Source organism: Labrus bergylta, chromosome 4 (genome assembly GCF_963930695.1).
Source record: "Labrus bergylta chromosome 4, fLabBer1.1, whole genome shotgun sequence".
NCBI classification, from domain to species: Eukaryota; Metazoa; Chordata; class Actinopteri; order Labriformes; family Labridae; genus Labrus; species Labrus bergylta.
In genome coordinates this window covers 5,150,575-5,168,636 of record NC_089198.1, presented here as the reverse complement: position 1 = coordinate 5,168,636, position 18,062 = coordinate 5,150,575, and the positions used below count along the sequence as shown (strand labels likewise).

At 41.1% G+C, this 18,062-nt stretch overlaps 2 protein-coding genes and 1 long non-coding RNA gene across 3 annotated transcripts; 2 read left to right on the top strand and 1 right to left on the bottom strand.

Moving 5' to 3' along the window:
* The first annotated feature begins 2,622 nt into the window (after positions 1-2,622).
* On the top strand, positions 2,623-4,581 carry LOC109978760 (mammalian ependymin-related protein 1-like). Its single transcript, XM_065953576.1, has 2 exons — positions 2,623-2,869; positions 4,115-4,581. The coding sequence occupies exons 1-2, from the start codon at positions 2,638-2,640 to the stop codon at positions 4,306-4,308; spliced, it is 426 nt and encodes a 141-aa protein (XP_065809648.1). The 5' UTR covers positions 2,623-2,637; the 3' UTR covers positions 4,309-4,581.
* A 1,142-nt stretch (positions 4,582-5,723) lies between these two features.
* On the bottom strand, positions 5,724-6,553 carry LOC136178989 (uncharacterized). Its single transcript, XR_010666306.1, has 2 exons — positions 5,831-6,553; positions 5,724-5,776 (listed from the first exon to the last, which is right to left on the bottom strand). It is a non-coding gene; the product is annotated as an uncharacterized lncRNA (long non-coding RNA).
* A 510-nt stretch (positions 6,554-7,063) lies between these two features.
* Positions 7,064-17,808, top strand: LOC109976845 (uncharacterized). Its single transcript, XM_065953372.1, has 5 exons — positions 7,064-8,786; positions 12,287-12,495; positions 14,115-14,264; positions 14,692-14,762; positions 15,212-17,808. Exons 1-5 carry the CDS (start codon positions 7,111-7,113, stop codon positions 17,114-17,116), a joined length of 4,011 nt encoding a protein of 1,336 aa, XP_065809444.1. The 5' UTR covers positions 7,064-7,110; the 3' UTR covers positions 17,117-17,808.
* The last annotated feature ends 254 nt before the right edge of the window (positions 17,809-18,062 follow it).

The following is an 18,062-nucleotide window of genomic DNA, read 5'->3' as shown; positions in this document are numbered from 1 at the left end:
ACTAAAAAAGATTTGCTCTTGAGGAATGAGCAGAGTTTTCTTTAACATTTTGACGTCTAAAAACATTTTGACAAACTTTTCTTTCCTATATTTCCAATGTGTCCTGAATGCAGCATCAGAATCAGCTTTATTGTCCGCGTATGCTTTCACACTTAAGGAATTTGACTTCATTAAAACGATACTCTCAATGCACAAAAAGGACAACATTAATTTACAACAAGAAACACAATGTAAGCAAAGACTAACACGTACAAGGCTCGATGAGAGAATAGTGCAGTGTTGGGTCGAGCAAACATGCTGAGATAACTTATAATAAAATATATATATATGTAACAGATGGGTTAATTTACTTGAGGAAGAGTTGTAACAGTATTTACATTGAGCGGTGTGATTGATATCAAGGGAGGATAATAATACAGATGCTTTCCTGCAGAGAGTAAAAATCACCACAAGAGGGCGCCTTCATCCTGTTAACCAGGGATGTAAAGATCCACTTAAGCACCTGAACTCAGTTTGTGCAGAAGAGAGTGAGAAGAGGTCAAACTACTTAAAGTTATTCACTAATTCCCTCTGGTCTTCATTTATGTACATCTGTCCCTGGATTCTGCTGCCATTCTTCTCCATGTTACCAAGTGTATTTATGTCATTTCTAGTCAACAATACATTAAAAGACACAGTCACCTGACAGGTCCAGAAAAACCTCTTCAAGATACAAAATAAAACCTGGATTGCTTTTAATCTGCAAAAATATTGCTGGTTCAGCAAGCAAATTTAACTTGTTGTAATGTTAGAAATATGAAGGTAGATATGTTGCAAAATAGGAGAGCTTGTAGAATGTGATGTGAGAAGTTGAAGGAAAAAAAGTGAACATGTAAAAATGTTTACTGGTATAAAAAATCCACTACTTTTCTGTCGTGAATCTGCGCTGCTTGAGTTTTGCAACACATTTTGCGAGATGTCTGTAGAAAAACAAATTTGTACTTGTAGAAATACACAAATTCAAGGCAGGTAACGTGTGCGCACCGTACATGTCCGTCCCTTAATTCCGTCGTAGCGGAAGCAAAACGAGGAACTTTAGTGCCACATAGAAACAGAAAGATTTTAACAGTGTTTTTAACCTTTTAGCTTAACATACATGAATTATTATTTATTTATTTATCGAATTCATGAAATGATGACAATATGAAATCATTTATGAGTCATGAACTTAAAGTTTTATGTAACAGCACTTCAAGTATAAACACTATAACGACTCAAGTTACTTTTAAGAAGAAACAAAATAATTCGCAAGGGATTGTGGGATAGGTAGTCAACAATAGTAGGACAAAAAATTATGTACACAGTCTTGTATCTTTGCCTTTTTCTCAGTTTTTCGATGCCGTTTTGGCGCCGAATTAAATGTACTATAGTCAGGAGTATTGAGGTGGCTGGTCGTCTTGGTTTCAGTCACCAATCTCTTGATAAAATAATTTTGTGAAAAATCAATGGAGGATTTGAATGGGAAAATTTACTTCTGATTGGCCAATTCCCCCCACATGCAGACACACAGCGAGGGGAGGGGGGAGGAGGGAGGGGGAGGGGGCCTTTCTACAAGTACAAATTTGTTTTTCTACAGACATCTCGCAAAATGTGTTGCAAAACTCAAGCAGCGCAGATTCACGACAGAAAAGTAGTGGATTTTTTATACCAGTAAACATTTTTACATGTTCACTTTTTTTTCTTCAACTTCTCACATCACATTCTACAAGCTCTCCTATTTTGCAACATATCTACCTTCATGTAAAAGGTGTCATCAAGTCAAATTTGCATAAACATATTATTTTCACTTTTTACAAGCAGTTCAGACCTTTATTTATTTTTAGTTATATATCTTTAAATAAGATGTTTATCTGGACTTTTCAGGTGACAATGGTTTACAATAAGTGTATTGAGATACTTTGATGTTATCAGCCTTCTTAGTAAGATTTTAGTGTTAATAGAGGCCTCACTTGGAGACTGAACCAGCTTATTTCAGGCATTACAAAATAATATATTAAATAATTAAAAAGTCGAGTTTTCAGGGAAATAAATACATTTTCACAAAATTAAACTGTGATAAAAGTAAACACAAAAAACTTTCATTCACTCAGGGATTTAGGGATTAGAGAGTCGTGTATAAGAAGTTCCTCTCTTCACTCAGAGTGATGGACGAGTGAGCTGCAAACCTACCGACATATATGAGAGAAAATAACAATAACCATCGTGATATCAACAGAAAAGACAGATGTAGATTGATAAAAGTAGAAATATAAGCTCAGAAAATGATAAAGAGTGAAATATAGAGTCATCATGGAGCGGTTATTTTTATATTTTAAATATAGCTAATAAATGTAAAGAAAAGGCAGGCGTGGTTAAAGCTCTCAACATGGGAACAAGAAGGTATGATTTAGAGCTGTAACATAAGCCCATCAATCAATTAGTCAAAAGAAATGAAGCCATACATTTTAATTAATTATAAAACATTCCAGATGTTTCAGATTTCAGCTTCTGAAATGCGAGGATTTCCTGATTTTCATGTATGATTATAAATTAAATACTTTTTAGGTTTTGTTCTGTTTGTTTTGGCCAGAAGAAGACATTCAAAGATGTCACTCCTTCATGTTTCTCTTCCTCGGCTCCAGGTTCTTTGAGTACATCTTTTTGTACCAGAGCCTGGTGATGTTCCAGATCGACCAGAAGACGAAGGACTGCTCAAAGATCGCTCTGACCGAGGCCTGGGATCCCTTCGACATCCCAGCCAACTCCACCTTCGAGGACCAGTACATCATCGGAGGCCCCGGGGACAACGTGGAGGTCCAGGAGTGGTCGGACAGGAAGCCGGCACGCCAACGTAAACCTGGTTTTTAAAATATTTTAAACACAACACCAGAAAGGACATGCACAGACAGAAAGTCATAATCAAAGAAATAAGTCAGTGTTAACTGCCAGTGACAGGGATAGTCTCCCACTGTGAGGTGCATATGTGAACATCCAGGTCGAGAGAATATCCAGATCACTCCTCCTGAAATGACGGCTTAGGGTGCAGCCAGCCTGACACCAAAATCAAACCTTCCAAATGACATAAAGTAGGTTTATCTGTGGTAAACACATTGTCACAATCCAGGCCATCAGTGGTGATGGCAATGGTGAATGTGTGGTGTTGTGGCTAAACAAAGACCACCAACCAAAGTGAGTGTTGACAAAAGAGAGAGAGAGAGAGACTAAGAAACCAGCTTATATACCAAGGCCCAGTCTGCCCAGGTGCATGACATCAAATGAACTGGCTCCGCCCCTTTCTACCTGAAGACAACCTGAGTGGGGAGAGGTACAAGACAACAGGAGGAGCACTGACACAGTCAGGGGTCGTCAGAACAGACTACGATCTTTTGCACTTCCATATCTGCTCAGTTTTTCAACACCTTGCGTTTAATGGAGGACATCTGTGTTAAAAACAGTTAAAGTCTTTCTATGTGATTATTCACACTTAAATATAAAATAAATCAAGTATCTGCTCTGAAAATAACTCTGTGAGTCATGACTGTCTACAATGGGTGTAACACCCGAGTCCCACTGTCTGTGATGTTTTCAGAGTTTTCAGAGTCCTATCTTCAGTTTGTTTACATCGCCATGACGGCCTGCTGACTCCTCCCCTCGTGAATAAAAGTTGTTTAATTGAGGGACTAGAGAAAAGAAGAATAACATACTGTACTCACTGCTTAACTGTGTTTCTAGATCACGCTCATTTCAGGTAAATTTACATGCAGTGTGAAGATACCAGCATAATAAAGATCGCTAGCATTAGCATGCTAACAAAACAATGCAGCGCGAGTTGTTTTGGTTTCATGCTGGTGCTCAAGGGCGACATCTGCTGGATCAAAAAATCACATATAAAGCCTTTAAACATCTTTTAGATTCTGTGGGAACTTTAAAACACAAAGTGTCCGTGCTGCTTGAATCCAGTGTTTGTGTACGTTCTTCCTGAAGCTGCTTCACAATAAAAATGAAGCTTCATCAGATTTAAGAAACAACTTCTGCTGGATAGGAACCTCCAGTTCCTCTTAGAGCTGCTGTGACCTGTTTCTCGTCTCTCCACCAGATGAGACCTGGGTGGGCGTTTACACCCTGAAGGACTGCTACCCCGTGCAGGAGACCTACGTCAGGAACAGCAGCGTCACCACCTCCACCCGCTTCTTCAACCTGCAGCTGGGCATCAGCGACCCCGACGTCTTCACCCCGCCCAGCACCTGTCAATCAGCTCGGCCTGAGAGGATGTCGGAGTCCGGCTGCTGAATGCCCTCACCTTCAATCTTAGATACTTAAAAGGGATAATCTCGCTGAATTCTTCTGTTACATAAATGTCTGTGAGGTCACAATCGTTTGTCTGATGAGTTAACACAAGAAGAGTTTTTATTCAGCAAAGATCAAATTAATGACTTCTGACGATGAAACTGTTTAAATGCTCCTGTGACCGTTTGTTTTCCTGAGTTTGGAAGTTGTTTTTCCAGCTTTGGTGTGAATGCAGGATTAAACCAGTTCTTTCAGTAAGCGCCGGCTGTCACAGAAACAGCCTATGAGTCACTTACCGTATTTTCTGCACTATAAGGCGCACTTAAAAGCCTTTAATTTTCTCAAAAAACGACAGTGCGCCTTATAATCCGGAGCGCCTTATATATGGATCAATTGGTTAATTGGTTGATCCATACTGGTTGTACACGGCGCTCAGCGACACTGACTCGGATAATGACGAGAGGGAGCCGGGCATGTTGGATGCCGTACTCGCCCAACTGTTCAATTCGGACACTGAAAAAGAAGAATTCGAGGGATTCGTGGACGGGGAATGAACTGAAAAAGTGAGCTTTACGTGTTATACGTAACTGAACAATGTTGAGTTATGCACTAACGCAGGGGTGCCCAACCTTTTTTGAACCAAGATCTACTTTTAAAGTTACCAGTCTGCCGAGATCTACCAGTCCACATAGTGAGCCATAGCCTTTACCAACAGCCTACAAACGCATTTAATACTCACACAACAAACAGAAAATAATAAATGAGAGTTCTGTAAAAAATAATGCAGACTACAGACTACAGCAGGCTGCTGTGAGATGATTTTGCTTTTGTTAAATTAGCTGCAGACACGGTGAGAGTGAACGGAGTAAAGTCCAACCGACTGTTTGACCGGGTCACGTGTGTTCCCACCTCGGTCCGTACGGATCACGGATCAACTGTGTGCTGTAGCACTAAAAGTGAAAAGTAAAAAGGTTCGCGTGGTGGCTGGCGCTCCAGTGCAAGTGTGTGTGTGTGTGTGTGTGTGTGCGTGTGCGCTGTTTGTTGGTGTGTCTCGTCCCCCGCGATGCTCACAGTCATGACAGCAGAGAGGAGCAGAGAAAAGTAGCTGCAGCTTCATCAAATGCGCTTAATACTCGTAGCATAGTTTCTATATATGACTTTTTGGTAAAACATTTAGCCCCCGGTTTTACCTGCACGTCCTTGCGCATGCCTGCACTCTCTCTTGCGCGCGCTCTCTCTCTCTCGCTCTCGTGCACGCTCTCTCGCTCGCTCTCTCATGCACGCGGCAATTTCATGAATAAATGAAAAATTAAATACACACAGGTCGGAAGTATACTTGGGCTCCCAACACAGGTATCGTGTGTGGGAAACAGTGCAATGAGATGAAATTGAAATCACTTTTCTATTTTACAATTGTATTTTATATTGACAAAACATCTCGCGATCGACTGAGAATCAGTCAGCGATCTACCTGTCGATCGCGATCTACCTGTCGATCGCGATCTACCTGTCGATCGCGATCTACCTGTCGATCGCGATCGACTGTTTGGGCACCCCTGCACTAACGTTTGAATTAGCGGTATCAGACTGTGTTTCTTTTACGTGTTTACAACTGAACAAGGCTGGGAGATATTGTGAATATGCACATTAACGTTTGAACAACGTTGAGTTATTGTGAATGCACTACGTATAAAACTACGTTTTGAGAGTTAAGAGAAACGTCAAAGAAATAATTTATTATTTGGGGAAATCGTCTTATGTACTTTTGTTTTTGTAGTTTTATACGTTACGTTTTATACGTATTTATATTTATATATTCACAATATCTCCCAGCCTTGTTCAGTTGTAAACACGTTCTATTCTATGCGCCTTATAATCCGGTGCGCCCTATATATGAAAACAGTTCTAAAATAGGCCATTCATTGAAGGTGCGCCTTATAATCCGGTGCGCCTTATAGTGCGGAAAATACGGTAGTTGCTGCTGGCTGCTGTTTTCTATTCTTGATTCTAATAAAATTTAATTCACTAACTAGTTACGACTCGCTTTTGCTGTTTGTGTGAGAAGCTTCAAATCAATGTGAGCATGAGAGGAATGCCAGTCTGTCCGTGGTCAGCCCCGCCCTGCATGCTCTGAGCGTGACAGAGTGTGGAGGCGGGGAGCAGGCTTCAGTGTTGCATACATACAAGCAGAATATTTGAAGACAAGAGGAAGAATTGCATTTATCTGCACAGAGAGGGCTCATCGTCATCACAAGCTGCTTCAGAAAACACCGGTGGCAGCAAAGTGACGCCTGCACAGTAAGCATTACAAATACGTTTCCCAGCATGCAACACAGACATTTATGAGTTTAATGAATGACTTTCATGAAGCCTGCATTGCACTTTCACAACAGAGCAACCTCTAAGCTGCTGTACAAACAACATGCAGTACTGGGGGCAGAAAGCCTTCTCCAAACCCTCCGATTCAAAGAAGAGTTCATCTTGTAAAATCTGAAATGAGAAGTGTTTTTAAAAGAGAAATGTTCTCTGTTGTAAACAAGTCTCTCTCTCTCTCACCACTCCTCTTCCTGGAATGAAGCAGAGCTTGTTAACCCCTCCCTCTTCTTCCTGCTCTCAAACACAGCCAGCTCCACTCTGACTCTATATTTAGTGGTTCCCTCCCCTTTAGATCTACAAGTTGAGGATGGGTGTAACCAACAAGAGCTGACGTTCACTGAACAAACACATGCTGTGCAGATCAGAGGTGGAGCTAGTTTGATTTCTCAGGAAGAGAAACTCAGACAGTTGTTGTTACCGAGAGGAGAAATGGCACAGAAAGGAGTTCAGCTGGGTCAGGAAACCCTTTCTTGTTCGATCTGTCTGGATCTCCTGAAGGATCCGGTGACTGTTCCCTGTGGACATAGTTACTGTTTGAACTGTATTAAAAGCCACTGGGATAAAGAGGATGAGAAGAGAGTCTACAGCTGCCCTCAGTGTAGGCAGGACTTCACACCGAGGCCTGTCCTCAGGAAAAGCACTATGTTAGCAGATTTAGTGGAGGAGCTGAAGAAGACTGGACTCCAAGCTGCTCCTGCTGATCACTGCTATGCTGAATCTGAAGACGTGGCCTGTGATGTCTGCACCGGGAGGAAACTGAAAGCCTGTAAGTCCTGCCTGCAGTGTTTGATCTCATTTTGTGAGAAACATCTTCAGCCTCATTATGAAATACCTGCTTATTCAAAACACAAGCTGGTGGAGCCCTCCAAGAAGCTCCAGGAGAACGTCTGCTCTCGTCATAATGAAGAGATGAAAGTATTTTGTCGGACTGATCAGCAGTCTATCTGTTATCTCTGTTTAATGGACGAACACAAAGGTCATGACACAGTCTCAGCTGCAGCAGAAAGGAGCGAGAGGCAGAGAGAGCTCAAGGTGAGTCGACAAAACATCCAGCAGAGAATCCAGGACAGAGAGAAAGATGTGAAGCTGCTCCAACAGGAGGTGGAGGCTATCAATGGCTCCGCTGATAAAACAGTGGGGAACAGTGAGAAGATCTTCACTGAGCTGATCCGTCTCATGGAGAAAAGCTGCTCTGATGTGAAGCAGCAGGTCAGATCCAAGCAGCAAACTGAAGTGAGTCGAGTCAGAGAGCTTCAGGAGAAGCTGGAGCAGGAGATCACTGAGCTGAAGAGGAGAGACGCTGAACTGGAGAAGTTCTCACACACAGAAGATCACAACCAGTTTCTACACGACTACCCCTCACTGTCACCACTCAGTGAATCTACACACTCATCCAGCATCAAGATCCGTCCTCTGAGGTACTTTGAGGATGTGACAGCGGCTGTATCAGAAGTCAGAGATAAACTACAGGACGTCCTGAGAGAGAAATGGACAAACATCTCACAGACAGTGACTGAAGTGGATGTTTTACTGTCAGAACCAGAACCAGAGCCCAAGACCAGAGCTGAGTTCTTAAAATATTCATGTGACATCACACTGGATCCAAACACAGCATACACACAGCTGTTATTATCTCATGGGAACAGAAAAGTAACAGTAATGAGTAAACATCAGTCTTATTCTAGTCACCCAGACAGATTCACTAATTATCTTCAGGTCCTGAGTAAAGAGAGTCTGACTGGACGTTGTTACTGGGAAGTGAAGAGGAGAGGAGAGGGAGTTTGTGTAGCAGTCACATACAAGAATATCAGCAGAGCAGGGGGCTCAGATGAATGTTTGTTTGGACGTAATGACAAATCTTGGAGGTTAGATTGTTACAGCAACAGTTATTACTTTTGGTACAACAATTTCATCACTCCTGTCTCAGGTCCTGAGTCCTCCAGAGTAGGAGTGTACCTGGATCACAGAGCAGGTATTCTGTCCTTCTACAGCATCTCTAAAACCATGACTCTCCTCCACAGAGTCCAGACCACATTCACTCAGCCTCTACATGCTGGACTCGGGTTAGATTATGATGGAGACTCTGCTGAGTTGTGTAAACTGAAATAGACAGAAGTCATTAAGGAGACAGATGTTTAACTTGCTGTGTTTTAAATCTTCAACTTGATTTTTATTCATGCTCGTTGCTGAGATCTTATCGTGGTCACCTGTCAATCAAACTTTATGGGCGGTACTTTGACCTCTTCTCGTCTGTTCTGTAAATGTTTGAGTGTCTTTAAGTGACACTCCTTCCTGTGTCTGTTTAGCCGTGGACTCTTTCACTGCTCAGGATGACTTTTGTTCACCTGAACTGACATTTCTCTGCGTGAAAATATCAACTTCTCTCCGCTCTCCATGTTTGATTATTTGTATTCATACATTTATATGCTGTTGTTTCTGTTCTGATTCATGAGTCTGAAGAGAGAGAGCAGCAAACTTTTCTTTAATGTTGATTTTCTCTTCTCACCACTTTGTACATTTGTAGAAAATCTATAAAATCACACTTAAAGAAATGAGTTAGTCAGAATAAATGTTGTTGTTCATATTCAAAGTAAAGTAAAAAATGTCCTCTGAGGTGTTTTAAAAATGTAATCCTCCTGATTAAATCAATAAGGAGATAAATCATTGTTTTCTGTGAGTGGAGATCAAACAAACTGTGTGTATGAAGTGAATGTGTTCATGAAATGATTGAACAAGAGACATTGAACACACTTTACTTATTTGATGTGTAAACAAACTGAAGTTTGACATCCTGAATAAACACATGAACAAAATGTTTTCTTCTCGTCTTCATTGCAGGGTGTCGTAAGAAGCTGATGGAGAGTCAAACTCAGTCACTTTGTTCATGTGTTGGTGTTTAGAGCTGAAGAGCGTCCGTCACTCACTCTCTGTTCTTTCAGCTCTCCTCACTAAAAAAGATTTGCTTTTGAGGAATGAGCAGAGTTTTCTTTAACATTTTGACTTCTAAAAACATTTTGACAAACTTTTCTTTCCTATATTTCCAATGTGTCCTGAATGCAGCATCAGAATCAGAAGAATCAGAATCAGCTTTATTGGCCGCGTATGCTTTCACACTTAAGGAATTTGACTTCATTAAAACGATACTCTCAATGCACAAAAAGTACAACATTAATTTACAACAAGAAACACAATGTAAGCAAAGACTAACACGTTCAAGGCTGGATGAGAGAATAGTGCAGTGTTGGGTCGAGCAAACATGCTGAGATAACTTATAATAAAATATATATATATGTAACAGATGGGTTAATTTACTTGAGGAAGAGTTGTAACAGTATTTACATTGAGCGGTGTGATTGATATCAAGGGAGGATAATAACACAGATGCTTTCCTGCAGAGAGTAGAAATCACCACAAGAGGGCGCCTTCATCCTGTTAACCAGAGATGTAAAGATCCACTTAAGCACCTGAACTCAGTTTGTGCAGAAGAGAGTGAGAAGAGGTCAAACTACTTAAAGTTATTCACTAATTCCCTCTGGTCTTCATTTATGTACATCTGTCCCTGGATTCTGCTGCCATTCTTCTCCATGTTACCAAGTGTATTTATGTCATTTCTAGTCAACAATACATTAAAAGACACAATCACCTGACAGGTCCAGAAAAACCTCTTCAAGATACAAAATAAAACCTGGATTGCTTTTAATCTGCAAAAATATTGCTGGTTCAGCAAGCAAATTTAACTTGTTGTAATGTTAGAAATATGAAGGTAGATATGTTGCAAAATAGGAGAGCTTGTAGAATGTGATGTGAGAAGTTGAAGGAAAAAAAAGTGAACATGTAAAAATGTTTACTGGTATAAAAAATCCACTACTTTTCTGTCGTGAATCTGCGCTGCTTGAGTTTTGCAACACATTTTGCGAGATGTCTGTAGAAAAACAAATTTGTACTTGTGGAAATACACAAATTCAAGGCAGGTAACGTGTGCATGTCCGTCCCTTAATTCCGTCGTAGCGGAAGCAAAACAAGGAACTTTAGTTCCACATAGAAACAGAAAGATTTTAACAGTGTTTTTAACCTTTTAGCTTAACATACATGAATTATTATTTATTTATTTATCGAATTCATGAAATGATGACAATATGAAATCATTTATGAGTCATGAACTTAAAGTTTTATGTAACAGCACTTCAAGTATAAACACTATAACGACTCAAGTTACTTTTAAGAAGAAACAAAATAATTCGCAAGGGATTGTGGGATAGGTAGTCAACAATAGTAGGACAAAAAATTATGTACACAGTCTTGTATCTTTGCCTTTTTCTCAGTTTTTCGATGCCGTTTTGGCGCCGAATTAAATGTACTATAGTCAGGAGTATTGAGGTGGCTGGTCGTCTTGGTTTCAGTCACCAATCTCTTGATAAAATAATTTTGTGAAAAATCAATGGAGGATTTGAATGGGAAAACTTACTTCTGATTGGCCAATTCCCCCCACATGCAGACACACAGCGAGGGGAGGGGGAGGGGGAGGGGGAGGGGGCCTTTCTACAAGTACAAATTTGTTTTTCTACAGACATCTCGCAAAATGTGTTGCAAAACTCAAGCAGCGCAGATTCACGACAGAAAAGTAGTGGATTTTTTATACCAGTAAACATTTTTACATGTTCACTTTTTTTTCTTCAACTTCTCACATCACATTCTACAAGCTCTCCTATTTTGCAACATATCTACCTTCATGTAAAAGGTGTCATCAAGTCAAATTTGCATAAACATATTATTTTCACTTTTTACAAGCAGTTCAGACCTTTATTTATTTTTAGTTATATATCTTGAAATAAGATGTTTATCTGGACTTTTCAGGTGACAATGGTTTACAATAAGTGTATTGAGATACTTTGATGTTATCAGCCTTCTTAGTAAGATTTTAGTGTTAATAGAGGCCTCACTTGGAGACTGAACCAGCTTATTTTAGGCATTACAAAATAATATATTAAATAATTAAAAAGTCGAGTTTTCAGGGAAATAAATACATTTTCACAAAATTAAACTGTGATAAAAGTAAACACAAAAAACTTTCATTCACTCAGGGATTTAGGGATTAGAGAGTCGTGTATAAGAAGTTCCTCTCTTCACTCAGAGCGATGGATGAGTGAGCAGCAAACCTACCGACATACATGAGAGAAAATAACAATAACCATCGTGACATCAACAGAAAAGACAGATGTAGATTGATAAAAGTAGAAATATAAGCTCAGAAAATGATAAAGAGTGAAATATAGAGTCATCATGGAGCGGTTATTTTTATATTTTAAATATAGCTAATAAATGTAAAGAAAAGGCAGGTCTGGTTAAAGCTCTCAACATGGGAACAAGAAGGTATGATTTAGAGCTGCAACATAAGCCCATCAATCAATTAGTCAAAAGAAATGAAGCCATACATTTTAATTAATTATAAAACATTCCAGATGTTTCAGATTTCAGATTCTGAAATGCGAGGAATTCCTGATTTTCATGTATGATTAAATACTTTTTAGGTTTTGTTCTGTTTGTTTTGGCCAGAAGAATACATTCAAAGATGTCACTCCTTCATTTTTCTCTTCCTTGGCTCCAGGTTCTTCGAGTACATCTTTTTGTACCAGAGCCTGGTGATGTTCCAGATCGACCAGAAGACGAAGGACTGCTCAAAGATCGCTCTGACCGAGGCCTGGGATCCCTTCGACATCCCAGCCAACTCCACCTTCGAGGACCAGTACATCATCGGAGGCCCCGGGGACAACGTGGAGGTCCAGGAGTGGTCGGACAGGAAGCCGGCACGCCAACGTAAACCTGGTTTTTAAAATATTTTAAACACAACACCAGAAAGGACATGCACAGACAGAAAGTCATAATCAATTAATCAATTTTTATTTGTATAGCGTGAACTCATAACAAGTGTTATCTCGAGACACTTTACAAAAAGCAGGTAGAAGACCTTACTTATTGCTATGTTACAAAAAGCAGGTAAAAGACCTTACTCATTGTTATGTTACAAAAAGCAGGTAGAAGACCTTACTTATTGCTATGTTACAAAAAGCAGGTAAAAGACCTTACTCATTGTTATGTTACAAAAAGCAGGTAAAAGACCTTACTCATTGTTATGTTACAAAAAGCAGGTAAAAGACCTTACTTATTGTTATGTTACAGATCGTTAAAGATCCGGTCTATCCATCATGAGCACTTTAGAAAAGCAGCAAAAGTTACAGTGGTAAGAAAAAACTGTCTTATTAAAAGGCAGAAATCTTCGGCCGGATCCCCGGCTCACGACGAAACAGCCTTCACAGGCCTAGACTGCACCGGGCTTGGAAAGGGATAGAGGGAGAGATGGGATAAGATGCAGGAAGGAAGACGATTCCAGAGGAGAGGAGCCTGATAACTGAAGGCTTTACCCCCCATAGTACACTTGGAGACTGTAGGTACCACTAGCAGACCTGCATTCTGGGACCGTAATGTTCTCGAGGGACAGTACGGCACTAGTAGCTCCTTCAGGTAAGATGGTGCCTGGCCATTTAGAGCTTTGTAAGTGAAAAGAAGGATCTTGAATTCTATTCTAGACTGTATAGGGAGCCAGTGCAGAGAAGCCAACACAGGAGTGATGTGGTCCCATTTCCTGGTTCTGGTCAGTACACGAGCTGCAGCGTTCTGGACTAGTTGAAGAGTCTTTAGAGATCCACCAGAGCACCCTGACAAAAGAGAATTACAATAATCCAGTCTGGAGGTAACAAATGCATGAACTAGTTTTTCTGCATTATTTTGTGACAGGATATTCCTGATCTTGGATATATAATAATCAAATAAATAAGTCAGTATTAACCGCCAGTTTCAGCTCATATTTGGTCTCCACCAACTAATAAACGTGATTTAAAAAAAGTCTTTGGCTTCAATCTAGACGATTATCAAAACTGAACTGATTTTCAAAACCACAGACATAAAGACAGTTTCAACCCATATTTAACATTATAATTCTGATATATGATTCTGACATGATTGACAGGTTGGTATAACGGTTTGTCAAGAGGCTTAAAACCCGCCTCAGCTCCAGCTCTTAGCCTGTCGTTAGGTTGACTGAAAGTTAGGCTGAGACAGGATTTCCAACATGGCGGCTGCTGCTGATGAGCCTCCGGAGCCCCCTGCTGTAACAGGGTGACGTCACTCAGGCTTCATCCTTTAATATTTACAGTGTATGTGTTATTCCACAAACACAAGATCTCACAGAAACTCTTGTGATCAAACAGATTAAAAACTAATTTGGAGGACGGTCAAGACGTTATAAAGGCACACGTGTTGTTGCCATAATTTCAAAAGCTGCTCAGTTGTGTTTGTCTTCCGTTCCAACTTCTGCTGGATATGAACCTCCAGTTCCTCTTAGAGCTGCTGTGACCTGTTTCTCGTCTCTCCACCAGATGAGACCTGGGTGGGCGTTTACACCCTGAAGGACTGCTACCCCGTGCAGGAGACCTACGTCAGGAACAGCAGCGTCACCACCTCCACCCGCTTCTTCAACCTGCAGCTGGGCATCAGCGACCCCGACGTCTTCACCCCGCCCAGCACCTGTCAATCAGCTCGGCCTGAGAGGATGTCGGAGTCCGGCTGCTGAATGCCCTCACCTTCAATCTTAGATACTTAAAAGGGATAATCTCGCTGAATTCTTCTGTTACATAAATGTCTGTGAGGTCACAATCGTTTGTCTGATGAGTTAACACAAGAAGAGTTTTTATTCAGCAAAGATCAAATTAATGACTTCTGACGATGAAACTGTTTAAATGCTCCTGTGACCGTTTGTTTTCCTGAGTTTGGAAGTTGTTTTTCCAGCTTTGGTGTGAATGCAGGATTAAACCAGTTCTTTCAGTAAGCGCCGGCTGTCACAGAAACAGCCTATGAGTCACTTAGTTGCTGCTGGCTGCTGTTTTCTATTCTTGATTCTAATAAAATTTAATTCACTAACTAGTTACGACTCGCTTTTGCTGTTTGTGTGAGAAGCTTCAAATCAATGTGAGCATGAGAAGAATGCCAGTCTGTCCGTGGTCAGCCCCGCCCTGCATGCTCTGAGCGTGACAGAGTGTGGAGGCGGGGAGCAGGCTTCAGTGTTGCATACATACAAGCAGAATATTTGAAGACAAGAGGAAGAATTGCATTTATCTGCACAGAGAGGGCTCATCGTCATCACAAGCTGCTTCAGAAAACACCGGTGGCAGCAAAGTGACGCCTGCACAGTAAGCATTACAAATACGTTTCCCAGCATGCAACACAGACATTTATGAGTTTAATGAATGACTTTCATGAAGCCTGCATTGCACTTTCACAACAGAGCAACCTCTAGGCTGCTGTACAAACAACATGCAGTACTGGGGGCAGAAAGCCTTCTCCAAACCCTCCGATTCAAAGAAGAGTTCATCTTGTAAAATCTGAAATGAGAAGTGTTTTTAAAAGAGAAATGTTCTCTGTTGTAAACAAGTCTCTCTCTCTCTCTCACCGCTCCTCTTCCTGGAACGAAGCAGAGCTTGTTAACCTCTCCCTCTTCTTCCTGCTCTCAAACACAGCCAGCTCCACTCTGACTCTATATTTCCTTGTTTCCTCCCCTTTAGATCTACAAGTTGAGGATGGGTGTTACCAACAAGAGCTGACGTTCACTGAACAAACACATGCTGTGCAGATCAGAGGTGGAGCTAGTTTGATTTCTCAGGAAGAGAAACTCAGACAGTCGTTGTTACCGAGAGGAGAAATGGCACAGAAAGGAGTTCAGCTGGGTCAGGAAACCCTTTCTTGTTCGATCTGTCTGGATCTCCTGAAGGATCCGGTGACTGTTCCCTGTGGACACAGTTACTGTATGAACTGTATTAAAAGCCACTGGGATAAAGAGGATGAGAAGACAATCTACAGCTGCCCTCAGTGTAGGCAGGACTTCACACCGAGGCCTGTCCTCAGGAAAAGCACCATGTTAGCAGATTTAGTGGAGGAGCTGAAGAAGACTGGACTCCAAGCTGCTCCTGCTGATCACTGCTATGCTGGATCTGAAGATGTGGCCTGTGATGTCTGCACCGGGAGAAAACTGAAAGCCTGTAAGTCCTGTCTGCAATGTCTGGCTTCTTACTGTGAGAAACATCTTCAGCCTCATTATGAAGCGCCTCCATTAAAGAAACACAAGCTGGTGGAGCCCTCCAAGAAGCTCCAGGAGAACGTCTGCTCTCGTCATAATGAGGAGATGAAAGTATTTTGTCGTACTGATCAGCAGTCTATCTGTTATCTCTGTTTAATGGACGAACACAAAGGTCATGACACAGTCTCAGCTGCAGCAGAAAGAAGAGAGAGAGAGAGAGAGCTCGGAGTGAGTCGACAAAACATTCAGCAGAGAATCCAGGACAGAGAGAAAGGTGTGAAGCTGCTCCAACAGGAGGTGGAGGCTATCAATGGCTCAGCTGATAAAACAGTGGGGAACAGTGAGAAGATCTTCACTGAGCTGATCCGTCTCATGGAGAAAAGACGCTCTGATGTGAAGCAGCAGGTCAGATCCCAGCAGCAAACTGAAGTGAGTCGAGTCAGAGAGCTTCAGGAGAAGCTGGAGCAGGAGATCACTGAGCTGAAGAAGAAAGATGCTGAACTGGAGAAGTTCTCACACACAGAAGATCACAACCAGTTTCTACAGGACTACCCCTCACTGTCACCACTCAGTGAATCTACACACTCATCCAGCATCAAGATCCGTCCTCTGAGGTTCTTTGAGGCTGTGACAGCGGCTGTGTCAGAAGTCAGAGATAAACTACAGGACGTCCTGAGAGAGAAATGGACAAACATCTCACAGACAGTGACTGAAGTGGATGTTTTACTGTCAGAACCAGAACCAGAGCCCAAGACCAGAGCTGAATTCTTAAAATATTCACGTGACATCACACTGGATCCAAACACAGCATACACACAGCTGTTATTATCTGATGAGAACAGAAAAGTAACAGCAATGAGAGATCATCAGTCTTATTCTAGTCATCCAGACAGATTCACTAATTATCTTCAGGTCCTGAGTAAAGAGAGTCTGATGGGTCGTTGTTACTGGGAGGTGAAGAGGAGAGGAAGAGGAGTGTGTGTAGCAGTCACATACAAGAATATCAGCAGAGCAGGGAGCTCACATGAATGCTGGTTTGGATGTAATGATAAATCTTGGAGGTTAGATTGTTACAACAACAGTTATGACTTTTGTTACAACAATGTCTGCACTCCTGTCTCAGGTCCTCGGTCCTCCAGAGTAGGAGTGTACCTGGATCACAGAGCAGGTATTCTGTCCTTCTACAGCATCTCTGAAACCATGACTCTCCTCCACAGAGTCCAGACCACATTCACTCAGCCTCTACATGCTGGACTGGGGTTAGATTATTCTCCTGGAGACTCTGCTGAGTTGTGTAAACTGAAATAGACAGAAGTCATTAACGAGACAGATGTTTAACTTGCTGTGTTTTAAATCTTCAACTTGATTTTTATTCATGCTCGTTGCTGAGATCTGATCTTCGTCACCTGTCAATCAAACTTTATGGGCGGTACTTTGACCTCTTCTCGTCTGTTCTGTAAATGTTTGAGTGTCTTTAAGTGACACTCCTTCCTGTGTCTGTTTAGCCGTGGACTCTTTCACTGCTCAGGATGACTTTTGTTCACCTGAACTGACATTTCTCTGTGTGAAAATATCAACTTCTCTCCGCTCTCCGTGTTTGATTATTTGTATTCATACATTTATATGCTGTTGTTTCTGTTCTGATTCATGAGTCTGAAGAGAGAGCAGCAAACTTTTCTTTAATGTTGATTTTCTCTTCTCACCACTTTGTACATTTGTAGAAAATCTATAAAATCACACTTAAAGAAATGAGTTAGTCAGAATAAATGTTGTTGTTCATATTCAAAGTAAAGTAAAAAATGTCCTCTGAGGTGTTTTAAAAATGTAATCCTCCTGATTAAATCAATAAGGAGATAAATCATAGTTTTCTGTGAGTGGAGATCAAACAAACTGTGTGTATGAAGTGAATGTGTTCATGAAATGATTGAACAAGAGACATTGAACACACTTTACTTATTTGATGTGTAAACAAACTGAAGTTTGACATCCTGAATAAACACATGAACAAAATGTTTTCTTCTCGTCTTCATTGCAGGGTGTCGTAAGAAGCTGATGGAGAGTCAAACTCAGTCACTTTGTTCATGTGTTGGTGTTTAGAGCTGAAGAGCGTCCGTCACTCACTCTCTGTTCTTTCAGCTCTCCTCACTAAAAAAGATTTGCTTTTGAGGAATGAGCAGAGTTTTCTTTAACATTTTGACTTCTAAAAACATTTTGACAAACTTTTCTTTCCTATATTTCCAATGTGTCCTGAATG